Source organism: Henckelia pumila, unplaced genomic scaffold (genome assembly GCF_033568475.1).
Source record: "Henckelia pumila isolate YLH828 unplaced genomic scaffold, ASM3356847v2 CTG_461:::fragment_3, whole genome shotgun sequence".
Lineage (NCBI taxonomy): Eukaryota > Viridiplantae > Streptophyta > Magnoliopsida > Lamiales > Gesneriaceae > Henckelia > Henckelia pumila.
The window spans coordinates 3194373-3208234 of NW_027331831.1; the positions used below are offsets into that span (position 1 = coordinate 3194373).

Here is a 13862-nt window from a genome sequence, read left to right on the forward strand (position 1 = left end):
ATTAACGGATGACCTAACTGTATGTATTCAATTATGAATGATTCAACACATAAAAATGGGTTTGAGCTACATACTATTATTATATCCAAAAACATATATTGAACTCTATCCAACTGGACATATCTCAACAGTTTAAAGCAAACAAGCTTGTATATTTAAAACATGAAACTCCCTATTTCAGTAAAATCTCATTCAATGAAATCAAGGTAATTACAATCCTTCATGTTTCAGTAATCTACTAATCTTATTTAATGAATTCAGATTTGTTTCAAAAGTAATGCACCAACTATGGACTGAATTTGCCTGGATATTATGCCGCTAGTACTTGTATCTTGTTTCATTGAGTACTATATCTATATTTACTAATGAAAAAATACACAACATTGCGATTAATAAATACACAACAATCAAGAATAAAAGTAATTGCAACTGATAAAACCTATGAACCAAAACTATAAAGAATATAGGGGAACCAGCAAGCACGAGCAGGTATCCAACTCTTTCAGAAGTAAGAAGACTGATCATGAAGAACATTCAACCGAGCAAGTATTCTAGCAGCTAAAGATCTCAAGTTGCTGTTTCCTCTCTGAGTCAAATCCATCAAATACCTCTGAGTTAGTTGTCCATACTTCTGTTTATATTCTAGAATTCGAAATATCCTCTCCAAAGAGCTCAATATCTTCTCTTGTAACCTGGTACATGGGCTTGGGTGACTGATTAGTTTAATCATCTCTGCTATTGCATTTGCTTCCTCCAAGACCTTGCAACCATTTTGCAAACTTTCGCCGTCTATCAAAGTTAAAAGGGCATCTAAAGCTGCCTCACAGGCTTCCGGATTCGGTTCCCCCTTCAGAACCTGAACAAGAGGCTTTACTGCACCTGCTTCCAATAGGCAAAACGAGGATACAACTGTACAAATACCTCGGTGAACTTGGCAGAATTCGGGTAAAGCCGAAAAGCACCGAAACACTGGACGCCTACAGATTTGCCGACTCAGCTCCGGGGAACTAAGAGAGAGCTGAGTTAAAGAAACACCTATTTTCCTTCTTGTTAAACTGCTTCCCGTCTCTAGCAGCGGTAGTAGATTGTCAATGATGCCTACTTCCACTACCTTTTTTTGCAATTCCACATTTGTCTCAACTGTTAAACGGCATATAGCTCCTGCTACGCTCTCAGTGAACTGATTTTTTTTGCTTCTAATAATATTATCACTGTTGAAAAGAGAAGTTAGACTACTTGTGAGACAGTGGGATTCCAAAAGCCACTCAGAGATTTGTGCAGATCCCGGAAGGTTAGCAATTGTACCCAATGCTGAGGAAATTTCTTCTTCATTTTTGGAATTCTTGATGATCATGAGCAAGGCTTCGACTGAAGATTGTGTTATGTGGTCCAAGATTTTGGCCTCATCATCATCTTCGGTTAAGCAACATAATAACATGACCGCATTTGCACGTAAAGTGGAATCATCAACCTCACACAATCCCAACAACATTGGTATGGCCGAGCACTGTGAAAGGCGTTAATTAGAAGACAAATTTTCAATAAAAGCATACTTAGTAATCAACTAAATAAGATTACTAGTCAACTACATAGACGAGATTTTGTTTTACCTGTCTCAATTTTAACTTGATAATAACAGCAGAGGGTGAAAGGCAAAGGGCATGAAATATCTGGAGAATGTTTTGCCTCACACCGGGTCCTGTAAAATTAATCAGCGAGTATAATTCAAGAATATCTTCGTCCGATTCCAACAACGGAACTGAAACTGCAGCAGAATCTTCAGGTATGGTCGATATAGCTAGATTTACAATGATTGCAGACACATGCTCGCGCAATTTTTCTGATGATGTCTGGTGATGGAGAATCTCAAACAATGGTCTGACAGCATGCTTTTTTATCGCCTCTTGCCCATTCTTTTTTAAGGTTGTCAGATTCAGAAGAGCTCCAACAGCAACTATTTTCATCTCAACATCATCATGGGAGACCAAGACAAGAAGAAAATCCAAGACACCATCTTCTACTAGAGATGATTTGTTATGATTCGTCAATTCCATCTCCCACAGAGTTTTTGCCATTGCCATCCGCACATGATCGGGCCCTGTCAACAAAAATAATCATGGGGATAGTTATGTATCAAGAACTAGCACGAATATAACAGCAAAGATAGTAACATACTGGATAACTGATAGTTAAAACAAGTTTTCAAGATATGTACCAGCGGAGAGACGGTGCAGAAGATATTTAAAATAGTTATTATGAGCCATGAGAATGACATTGTCATCCGAGAATGCAAGATTATCCAAAACATTCTTCGCATCTGTGGCAGCTTGATGGTCTTCACTGGTTAACATAGTTACAAGAAGAAGTATGCAGCCTTGAACATTACCAATATAGTCACGCACTGATTCACATTTCGACAGTTCCAGTAGTAATGCCACTGCCAATTTCCCTTCCCCAATTTGCCTTCCAAGAGACTGAACAATGTATTTAATTGCATTCTCAACTTTAGCAATGATGTCCTGCAAGATATATTATATCGGGAAAAATTGCATGAAGTAATATGCAAAACTTGACGTGAAATCATTTATCATTATATCAGAGAGGTGATTAAACGTCTCTGAGTAATAATGAACATAATCGTTTTAGGAGAAAACATAACTGAGAGTCTGAGACTAAATTAGTACCTTGGCATCGTCATTATACTTTGCCAGCAAGCAAAGTATCTTAAGGGTCTGGTTCCTGATATTCCGATCTTTAAAAGGGAGGAGCTCAATAAGAGTAGGTATGTAATCCTCCAATATCAACCATTCTCGGTGTATTTCCCTTTGCTCGCACAAATCCAGCAACTGTTTCAGACAAACAAGAACCTCCTCGCGCACTCCTGATGATAGTTTTGATTTAAGTGAAGCAAGAATGATCATGGTATTTCTGTCCTTCCATTCTTCAATAGCAATCCTCAGGGTTTTGTTAGGCCTAAGCATTGAAGAATCCAATGGAGTCGAGGTCAGAGGACACGTGGGTTTATCTGCTAACCACTTCTCTATGGAGCTCCTCTCAAAAGTGTACCCCGAAGGAGTTTCCACAGGATCAACCATAACTTCTTTAGCGATTGGGCAATTGAATGTCATTAGAGGTTCGAGCTGCTGCATACCTAATGATTTTCTCTTGATTAAGTATTTCTTTCCTCTATCTTCTAACGACAAAGCTACATCTGCCCTTTCTAGCAAAGCTATAATCTGATCCATCTGTATGGCTTCAGCCTCATTTTTTCGCAACCTTACATTTTCTATTTCACTCTTGAATTCCTCGAACTCCCTTTTCAATGCTGTACGATCAGTCGAAACTCCAACAGCCTTTGCAATAGAGACCAACAAGTTATTGGCAAAAGTACGATCCACACTCCTTTGGTGTATTCCAAATTCTATTTTTTCCAAGATTTCTTCTTCAGCAATGGCATCCTTAAATTCCGCATTCTTCATTTTATTAACCAACTTGTCTATGTCGTCTCTAGTACTCAAGGAAATATCTAGAGAAGCGAGTGACAAGCAACTCATTGCGCGGCTAATCTCTTGGGTAATATCCCCTATACGCTTAGCAATAGACCTAGAATTTACAAAGAGATAAAACCTGTTTCTGTTACTACAATCCTGGATCAGTTGCTTTGCCAGCTTCGTTTGATGGTTTAAAATTTCCACAACCTTTCTCAAGCTATCAGAATCACACAAATCCTTCCTACGCAACTCACTCAATAGGGGAACGATCTTATGCAAATACTCCGATAGTTGGGCAAAACTCTTCTTTCCAATGATCACATTGTTAGAGGCTACCCCTAGCTCAATGATTGCTTCTATTACCTGAGAAGTAACTTCCATTACGGCATCAATTGACGAGTCAGTTACCACATCCATGACCATTATTCAAGAACTAAAGATTTCACAGCGAGTTTTGGTCTAATCCCCTTCAAGAATTCACCCAACATATAACTCATTGTCTCCAAGCAAAAAAAAAGGGCACAAATCTCTCTTACATTGCCTCAAATGCCTACATTCAAGAATACCCTTAACAATAACTATAAACGAACTTCCTTCTTTAATTCATAAAAGCAGCAACAATAAAGAATGCTCGGCGAAAGGAAACAGGCAAACATTAAATTCGAGCACGGCCTAAACCCGTTTCTTATCGAAAGGCCACAATTTTGCAGAAGCCAAATTCAGAAGAAACTATCTCATGACAAATTTCTCCAAAATGTCAACAGAAGAAACAATTCAGAAAACCTGAGTCCCATTATGGACTTGACTTTAAAGCTTTCCCAAATCTCCTCGATCAAGCAGAGATTATTAGCCCCATAAAATTAAGAGACTCGACAAATTGATATCCCACGCAAAAGTGCCAATAATCCAACAATAAACACTACTAATCACAACAAGAAAACAAACTGAACTTGCTCACATCTTTTCTCCACTGCAAACAGAGTCGTAATAGTCAGCGCAAATTCATCAAATCTCAAGTTTTGTAAACAAGAAAGCTGGCCAGATTACAATAACTGGGAACAGGAAGACCATGTACAAGAAGACCATAAAAATGAATCAGTGGAAAAGGTATTGACTTTCTATTCAAAGACACCAAGATTTTTTCAAGAACATGAGATTCATTAAAAATATAGAAACCCAGTTGAATCAATTAGCATGCAAAGCAGCCCATCATAGCATGGTACAAAAAAAACAAAGTTCTGAAGCAAGAAACTGGACTAGCTAGAACTTAGAAGGACTATACCGCGGGGGATTGAATTTTCTTTAGTAGTTGAGCTTCATTTATATGTGTGGTACTCGTCAAAATTCTTTGCGATTCAACTGTAATTGATAAAATATTTTAAAGAATTTATATATAATGTTCCTATTCTTATTTAAATTTTGTAATTGAATTTCATTTCCAAATTTTTTTTATAACATCTATAAGATTAGAGCTTTTTACTTCATTCTTGTATTTACCAAAAAAAAAAAAAAAATCAAATCAAATTTTGGTTGGTTGCTTATAAATATATCTGACAAACTTCTAGTATGTTTATTTATAGAGGTTATGTGGCACTATATCACTTGCTTACTCTTTTGCAAATATTCAGCTTGTATTGTATCACATATATAGTCGAATTTTTTTAAAACATATATATATATATTCTTGTTAAACAAATTAAAATAAAATTTAAAATTTCTGATTTTTAATAAATTTTTTAGATTGTTTTCATAAATTTAAGATTATATATATGTGCGTATATATATACGGGCGGGATGAAGATTATATATATGTGTGTGTCATACACAGATTTGATGAAGACTTCCGTTGTTGCAAACTTGCAATTGATCTTCCACTGAGCGGGTCTTCCAAGAAAGTTCGATGTATGATAGTTAATAATATATTATTAGCTGAGAGAATCTTATAAATTTGATTTAATTTTTTCACCATTTTAAAGCATTCAAACAAATATTAAAGAAACAATCGGATAGTCCTAAAATGATTTTGGACAAATTTTTTTAATTTTTGGAAATATAACATTCTCTAGTGTATTTGAAAGTTGAAACACATCAAATACACTTGAAGAGTATTAGTTTTCAAAAAACTAAGGCCATTTATTAAAATATTTACGGTTTTGTTTTTTCAAACCTCTTAACTCATATAAAAGATCTATGAAAAGTCGTTAGGCTGGGATAGTTAGCAAAATATCCTTACATATCTTACATATAAAAAGAGAAATATGTATTAATTTAAATGTTATAGGTTTTTTTTCCCCTATATCACTGTTTTTTGTTTTAGTTTTAAACCTACTTAGACTTAAGAATTTTAGAAATCATATATACCAATAATTTTATTTTGATAATAAATTTAAGGTAATATATAATACATACAAAACATATAAAAAATGACTCCGATATTTAACCTAATTCTCATTAATAGCATATTTACTTGTTTGGAATTTATTAATTTCATTGTTATTCATTCTGAATATTTATTGAAATCCTAATAATTCGTGCATGTGTTTTGACTTCTCTATGAAAGGTACAAAGTATATATAAAATTTACAAATCAAAGCTTTAAACTAGTATATGTCAGCGTCCATTTTTTTTAAAAAAAAAAAAATAAAATAAAAAGAGTACATGTCAGTGTCACCGACTTCTTTAACTTTTACAAAAATAATTTTTTGAATATGGGCAAGTTAGAAAAATAGATAAAATTTATAAACATGCCTTATGTTTTTTTTATATATATAAATATTGTTCAGCATATCTTCTTCTTTCTGAAGGATATGAATTTTTAACGCAATAAATAAATGTATCAACACGATAAAAATAAATAAATAAAAGATAGATCTCTAATCCAAAAATTAAACTTTTTCTCTATATTTTCAAAAATATTAATTTATTTCAAGTGTTTAAAGCGGACCCCGCCTATTTATTGCCAGAATTCCGTGTTTCAAATACCGACTCTTCGTATTATCTATTTTATGAAGTATGGCTAAATAATAAAATTTATTTAAAAGAGAATATCATTAATAATAATATAAATAATTAACGAGAGTTATTATTTGGAAAATTTGACGCTGACTTTGTTGCAACTTGCCACTCAACTTCCTGGAAACGTAGACGTTAGATGCTCACCGTCCATGTCCAAAAAAACAAGCAATTTATTAATTATGGACCCAACGGCAAGAGCATACATGTTTCGTGTACACAGACTAAAAATATTCTTGGAAAATCAATTATACATATAAGTTTCTTACTTTATTAAGTATTCTAATAGCATATAAAAATTTGTTTCGATACATTTGATGATCGGAATATATTAGGAGAAGAATAGAAGGCAATTCATGTTTTTATTTCTTTATCATTATCGCGATGTAACGTGTATCCTCACCTGTTTTGATCACAGAATAGATGAAACAAATTAAAAAAAAAATGAATTTTTGTTTAAGAATGAAATCTTATTGAAATTGTCCATATCCAGTTCATTCTTCTAAACCCTGTCAAATCCCTAAGGCTCAGTTTGGTATGAATGATGAGATAAATAATATATAGATACGTAATGTAATGTAATAAAAAAATAAATAAGAAATGATATTGGATATTTGATTTGATTGATAGATTATAGTTTATTTGATTTGATTGATTAAATTTTATGTAAAAATGATAAATTACCGTATTATCTTTTTAATAATAAAAAATATAAATAATATTATTTATAAGAGGTAATATAATAATTTCAATTCAATGATTTGATTGATATAAGATAAATAATTAATGATTTGATTGATGTAAAATTATAATTAATAAATAAATAAATAATATGATGAGAAGAACGTGTGATTATACAGGATAATTTTATACATAGATTATTAATAATGGTACCAAACGGAGCCTAATATGACTAATGCACCCTGTCAAACCCCTAATATGACTAATGCACGTACAAAATATTATTTGAAAAACAAAAGTTTTAGGGTATTTAAAGATTAACTCCCGAAAATTTTGAGATTTTTCCAAAAAGACAAGCCTATGTCAACTAATATTTATTAAAAAAAAAAGAAAAAATAAGAAGAATTCATTCAAGAATTTTTATAATGTTGCTGGACCCTGTTCCATGGTTCCATAGTCGAGAAACAGCTAAAGAGGAAGACTTGGCAAAGGGTTTGGAAGAGAGAACAGCTGGCCGATCCTTTGCTATCTTTGATTAAGTCCAAATAATACCAAGCCACCAAGGATTTGTTTCGATATTATTAATGTTACTTTAATTTTTTAGAATATGCATAACAATCTATATATATCATGTCCGTGACAATTATCAAACCTATGATTTTTCAAAAATATATTCTAGAAAAATATTATATATATTTCTATTTTTTGTTATCTATGGTTTTAACAAAATATTGCGTCGTAAAGATTTTATATCATATGTAATATGAGACACAGTGTTTTAAAATAATATTAGGGCACAACTAATAAAAAGTAATTACCATATTAAGATAAGTGGATATAGATGAAATTGAGTTTTGAGAGAAATTAATGAATTAAGTGTTTAACCATTTGGTTTTAATTTTGAGAATGAAAATTTAAGAGTACAAATTAATTAAAACATTCCAAATAAAATTTTGTGAAGGAAAAGCTGAGAAGAGCTTCAAAGAAGCTCTACAAACACTAGCTTAATTTGATGGACAAAATTAAGACTTCTCATCAGAGCACATTCTAAATGTCAACAAATAATGTTTCATTTTCAACACGTATCTTTACTACTTTTGTCGAAGAAAGAATCCAACGTTTACGACTAAGGTAGTGTTTGGGAGAGCTTCTAGAAAACACTTCTCAGCTTTGTCTTCACAAAATTTTGAAGGTAATGCTCGTAAATGCTTAAAAAAAGTTATTTTGGACGACTACTTTACAAAGTTTTCCGAAGATATGAGAACACCAACTCAAATCGCTCTAGACAAGCAAACAAGAGGAATAATTTATAGACCAAAAAAAGTGTCTCGAACTGTAGCATCATACTAATGGCATGAAAATCCGAACATGATAGATGGAAATTATACCATTTGGCAGAAGGATAAGAAGTTCTTTACTATAACTAAAATCAAAATATTCATATAAGAAAATCTAACCACCTCCTACTGTAAAGGTTAAGTTATCGACTGCAAAAATATAACCACTAAATATGTCATGAAACCCTCATCGGGCGTATCCCACTTATTGATGTAAGAGCAATCTACTTAATCACTAACCTTGTCATCAAATCCCTGATTCAAGTCTTGCCTGCTTTTTCCTCTCTTCATTTTCGCCTTCACACGAGATTTTGTTATGAGGGTCTGCACTGTGTTTGCGAAATTCCCAGCAGCCATGATTATGAGAAGAATCCCACAGGTAATTACCTGAGATAGATGGACCATTTTTAGTACCTAACTAGGCAAAGTTGATCAATCACATACATTCAAGTAACAGTAAATCAATCAATTGTATTATTGTAATAGTTCTAATTCCCTTTTTCTATACAAATAAACAAACAAGCAAGCAGCAAATTGCAGGTAAAAATATAACCCCGTAACTTTACCTGCCACTCGGAAGTAAAACCACCAAGTGCAGTTTTAAGTAGTGAGACCCCAAGATAGGCCTCAAAACCCTGAAAACATAACATAATGTTTACTCATTCAGAACAGTTTTTTGGTGGTGGTCACCCCAAAGGATGTGCTCTCTAGAGAAAAAAGCACATTTTCCAAAGGAGGAGTTTATTCAAGTACAATATGCAATATTCGAGATTCTATGATGAACAGAACTTAAACATGGGATACCTGCAAAGTAAAGAGGACAGGAAATAGCAGCAATAACTGACCCTCCACCCCAGCAGTTTCTCCCCAAACCACATCCATTCTTCTGGCCTGCACGGTAAATACCCATAAAAAAATGTACAGAGAAAATGAAAGATCATTAAATTTGGTTCACGGGACGAGTCCAAGTCAATCAGACTATTTTTTTATATGACTGAATATGTTAATAGTTAATACTTGGCACAAATTCAAGTATTAACATATTATGAACCGGTTGGGACCTTTCCAGGATTTAGATTGCAATCAATGATGAAAGTTAACTTTAAGTGACAAAATTTTTTAAAAATTGTTCTCACAAGCAAATTCCTTCCCTCTCAATCCACTGCAAGCATTTGAAACCCAGCAAACTCACATAATTTTCAGACATTATGATTTGACAAATAATATCATTTAACAAAAATTATGTTCTCAACTTTCTCTTCTCAAATCTCAATATTTCAAAACATCAAAATCTAAATAAAATTTATTTCGAAGTCTCCAAACCATAAATTCGATTGATAACTTTTCAGTCATAGCAAGAAAATTTTGAACTTGGAGTAGAGGGAAAACATTTAGTAGTTGTGCATTTCTATAGGTGTGCTTGAGTGTGTCTGCATGCATGTGGGGAAAAGCAGGACCGCAGGTGACAGTCCATACTGGAATACCATGTCTGCACCTGCTACTGTATATGGGCACTGAAAAGCTGTAAAAGATTTTTAACCGATAAACTCCAAGTACTGAGAAACGAGAGGATTGACTAGAAGAGCACAACAACTACCCGTCAGGAAAAAACACGTATGAATTTACCTTGCCAAGTGCAATGCGTGTGTACAGTCTCTGCCTTTGATATCTATTCTGAAGAATCATGGAGACTCCTTGCATAATTGCCCATTTCAAAAACAGTTGTACACCTCTCTACAATAGGCATTTTCATTTCAATAGTCTTCTATAGCAGGAAAAGGGTAAAAAAGAGAAGAAAACAGCTAATGACACTATGCCAGGTACACACGTTAATATTGATTACTGAGTTATAATGTGTTTGGATTGATAAGAAATGGGATTTGGCATTGGATTCCATTTTGGTGTTTGGTAAGAGTTTAAAATATAATGGTGTGAATTGATAATATAAATTTTTAGATAAATGGTATTTTGTAGAATTTACAAAGAAAGACTTGAAATCTACAAGTAAGTTAAATAAATATATATGCTTTAAAAAAATTTATTATTTTTAAAACTCAAATCCTATGAAATCCCACGAATCCGACCAATTTCATGAGAATTTCATTCAGTTAAATGAAATCCCATCAAATACCATCAAATATCAATCCCGTTTCGAAATCCCATTTTACCAAACACAAATGATATTTGTAATTCCAAATCCCACCAAATCCTGTGGTAATCATTCATTCCAAACACACTGGTGGATTAGTGCCTGTGTTTTTGTTAGGCAGTGAAATGTTGAATAATGCATAAATACCTGTTTTTGGGAACAATCAGGTCCTCTCTCTATCTCCCATGTAAGACTTATGAGAGCCATAGCCATAGCATAATAGTGATGTTTAATCCACCTGCACAAGTAAATTCATCAGCTATGAAAGTATATAAAACCGTGAATATCCAAAACCATCACTTACAAAAGTACATAATACTGTGAATGTCCAAGAATCTCAGCCTAGGAAAATAAAAGTAAAAAAGATTCTACATGAACCAGAGACAGTAAACATCCAGTTGAAAGTGTATCCAAGAAATTTTGGAGAAAGATCAGCCGGATGACCATAAGTATCTTGTTCAAGATTTATAGACGAAGTCAGACAACTCGAATAAAAGACATACTTTTTATTTTTGTTTTCAATTTGATTATCACCACAATTGTCCAGTAATGGCTCCAGGGAAAAGGCACATACAAAATAATAGAACTTCATTTCCTGGTCTATTTTATAAAGAGCACAGTTATAGTATAAGGAAATACTGTTTCTACACATGCTGAATATCCATCTCTGACCATCAAATGAAAGAAAAAAGAAAATGGTGGCAAGTTATCAATCTCCTTTCATTGAAACCTATACCTGAGTGCAATAAATTCCTACACATAGTTGATCAAAACAAATTTTACAAGGTAGATGGATTCAAACACTTGTTCATGAGTCAGACAGATGATTAGTAGTTGGATTAGAGATTAAGCAAATTTATTTCAGGAATGCAACCAGATATGCGGTAAGACCTTCAATAGTCAATGAAGGTCACAGTTTACTTGACGAAAACTGATGTCCTCATTACAAAATTTGTCTGCTTACAAACTGATGGAAAAGTAAAGTGGTGCACATTTCTTTTCACTGCTAGCTCAAAGGGTACTCCACCATCCATAGGTGATTAGATGTAGACTTTTTCCTAGATTCAGTTACAGTCAATGTTTAAAGTAATGTGGATAAATTTAAGCATCAGAACTAGAATAATCTCAATACAAAGGAAGAAAGGCGGGCCAGCAACTATATTCTTTTTCCTGAAAGTTGTGCAGCTCCTGTAGCAAGCAAAAATCACGTAAACTTGGCTTCCATATTATCATCAATCTCACTCTTACTTCAAAGAATTAAATATTTGATTCACACTGGAACCACATAAACCTCAACATCAAAATCTGCCAGGTCAATAAACAAAACACAGAACACTAGAAACGAAGGTTTTCTGATTCCAAGGAAAACCTTAAGTTCACAACAAGTATTAACATAGACAGAGACAGGTGGAAAAGAAAGCATGACACTGTAAAGGGCCTAACAGCCAAACACGATTTTGGAACCTACATCAATCAAAACAGAGAATGTATGAGCCATGTCAATTACCATGGGCGTATGCCGCTTCCGTTAACTCTCAAAATATTTTCTCTCAATGCCAAACTTGTGTAGAGATACAGCAACCATGCCTGGATGACAGAAATTGAGTAGGCTACATTTTCGCATCAATGATACGTAAAAGAAATAATTAAAGGTGATATACCTGGTAAAGTTGAACTGGCAATGCAGGCAAACATCCATCCCAAATCCATGACCTTAACGTCAGCAGCAGTGATGGCAAAAAAAGGAACAAGCACGCTGTTCTATCCTGTCATGAGATACGAGTCATGCTAAAGCAGACAGGTAACATTGCTTATCCATCAAATGGCTAAGAAGGTTTACAAAGCTCAAGACAACAAACCACCTCAACCTATATGAATAATTTCCCTTGGTGAAATGAAGAGAGTTAAAACTAAGTAACAAAAAGTATAGCGGAAACCAAAGAGGAAAATTATCGTAGCATAAGTTCAAAAATATTTAAAGATGAATCATACTCTGAACTTATTGTATTCCTCTTTCACTTTCAGTTGCACATCCTTTCTGTTCGCCCGAACATTAATAGGACCAAGAAACATCCTCAAAAAACTCCCTACGGATACAGAACGAAAACAAGCACCCTCAGAATCGATTTTCACATTAGAATCAACTCTCTACCAACAAAATATCAATGGAATAGAATCCCACCATGAGATTTGGTCGGGAGAAATGCAGCTGCGTCACCTTCGCTCAGGACATATTTCGCTCTAACCAAATCATCTTCCAACTTGAGAAAAACAATGAAAAAAATCAGCGCAAAGCTTGCCTATACAAAGACGATCCATTTGGTAGGTAAAAGCATCAAAGATTAAACTATATTTCCTCAAACAAGAATAAAGTGCCCGTCTTAAAATTCCGTAGCGTAATTGAGCACAACAAAAATAGAAAATCAAATGGCTCTCCCCTTTTCAACATCACCATGGATCAAAGGGGAAAAAATTTCCACTAAAAACATATCAATAACAACAGAACATTCCTATCGCGTGCATGCGCAGAGATAAGTCAAGTTTAGAGCTGAGCACAAACTTTCTCGGCGTGTTTGGAGCTCCGAAGAGAGGAACGCAGGGAACCGATGTGAGAGTCGAGTGACGCAACGCGCTGGCGGAGCGCGTCTTCTTCGCGGGAGGTGCGGGATATGAGGGACGCCGCTAAGTCCTGCAACTCCTTGGCTTCTTCAACTAGCCTGGAAACCTGGCTCCCAACATCTCGATCGGCCGGCGATTCACCCATCGGAGTATGACGGTGCGTGCGTGGGAATTTTTTTTATTATGGGGAATCGGGAAAACGAATGGTTACAGAAGTCACCAAAATATTCAATTCTATTAAATTTTAGGGACGACATCCACGTACTCACTTAACCCATTTATTTATTTATTGTTTTTCTTTTTTTCTTTTTTTAACGACAAAGAATTGCATTGGTTATCATTTGGTGGGGGTAACAAAATTAGGAATTGAAATTCGAATATTCTCGTATTTGATGGCATACGACTCACTCAACAAATTTGATATATCAATGGTAAATGATTTAAAAATTTCTACCAACCCTTAAAATTTTATCTTAATTTTTTAACAACAATTTTCTTTATTTCAACTTCCTATTGGTCTTCATTTTTGAATTAAATATTATTTAGCAACTAATCCTTTGTACGTGGCATTGT

At 34.0% G+C, this 13862-nt stretch overlaps 2 protein-coding genes across 2 annotated transcripts; both read right to left on the minus strand.

The window, feature by feature from the left end:
* Positions 1-199: 199 nt before the first annotated feature.
* LOC140871330 (U-box domain-containing protein 44-like) lies at positions 200-5056 on the minus strand. Its single transcript, XM_073273797.1, has 4 exons — positions 2685-5056; positions 2216-2519; positions 1611-2098; positions 200-1507 (listed from the first exon to the last, which is right to left on the minus strand). Exons 1-4 carry the CDS (start codon positions 3912-3914, stop codon positions 503-505), a joined length of 3027 nt encoding a protein of 1008 aa, XP_073129898.1. The 5' UTR covers positions 3915-5056; the 3' UTR covers positions 200-502.
* A 1528-nt stretch (positions 5057-6584) lies between these two features.
* Positions 6585-13457, minus strand: LOC140871650 (uncharacterized). Its single transcript, XM_073274257.1, has 11 exons — positions 13231-13457; positions 12853-12931; positions 12663-12757; positions 12332-12436; positions 12178-12257; positions 10818-10908; positions 10148-10255; positions 9326-9412; positions 9088-9156; positions 8762-8908; positions 6585-6906 (listed from the first exon to the last, which is right to left on the minus strand). Exons 1-11 carry the CDS (start codon positions 13432-13434, stop codon positions 6880-6882), a joined length of 1092 nt encoding a protein of 363 aa, XP_073130358.1. The 5' UTR covers positions 13435-13457; the 3' UTR covers positions 6585-6879.
* Between the last annotated feature and the right edge of the window lie 405 nt (positions 13458-13862).

Excerpts from the sequence above, each read along its gene's own strand:
- LOC140871330 (XM_073273797.1), bottom strand. The coding sequence starts at position 3,914 with ATGGTCATGGATGTGGTAACTGACTCGTCAATTGATGCCGTAATGGAA. Across the intron at positions 2,099-2,215 it reads TCTGCACCGTCTCTCCGCTG|GGCCCGATCATGTGCGGATG; the intron begins GTACATATCTTG and ends TTTTGTTGACAG. Across the intron at positions 1,508-1,610 it reads TCAAGTTAAAATTGAGACAG|TGCTCGGCCATACCAATGTT; the intron begins GTAAAACAAAAT and ends CGCCTTTCACAG.
- LOC140871650 (XM_073274257.1), bottom strand. The coding sequence starts at position 13,434 with ATGGGTGAATCGCCGGCCGATCGAGATGTTGGGAGCCAGGTTTCCAGG. Across the intron at positions 12,758-12,852 it reads TCTCCCGACCAAATCTCATG|GGAGTTTTTTGAGGATGTTT; the intron begins GTGGGATTCTAT and ends CTGTATCCGTAG. Across the intron at positions 10,909-12,177 it reads GGAAGCGGCATACGCCCATG|GTGGATTAAACATCACTATT; the intron begins GTAATTGACATG and ends TTACTTGTGCAG.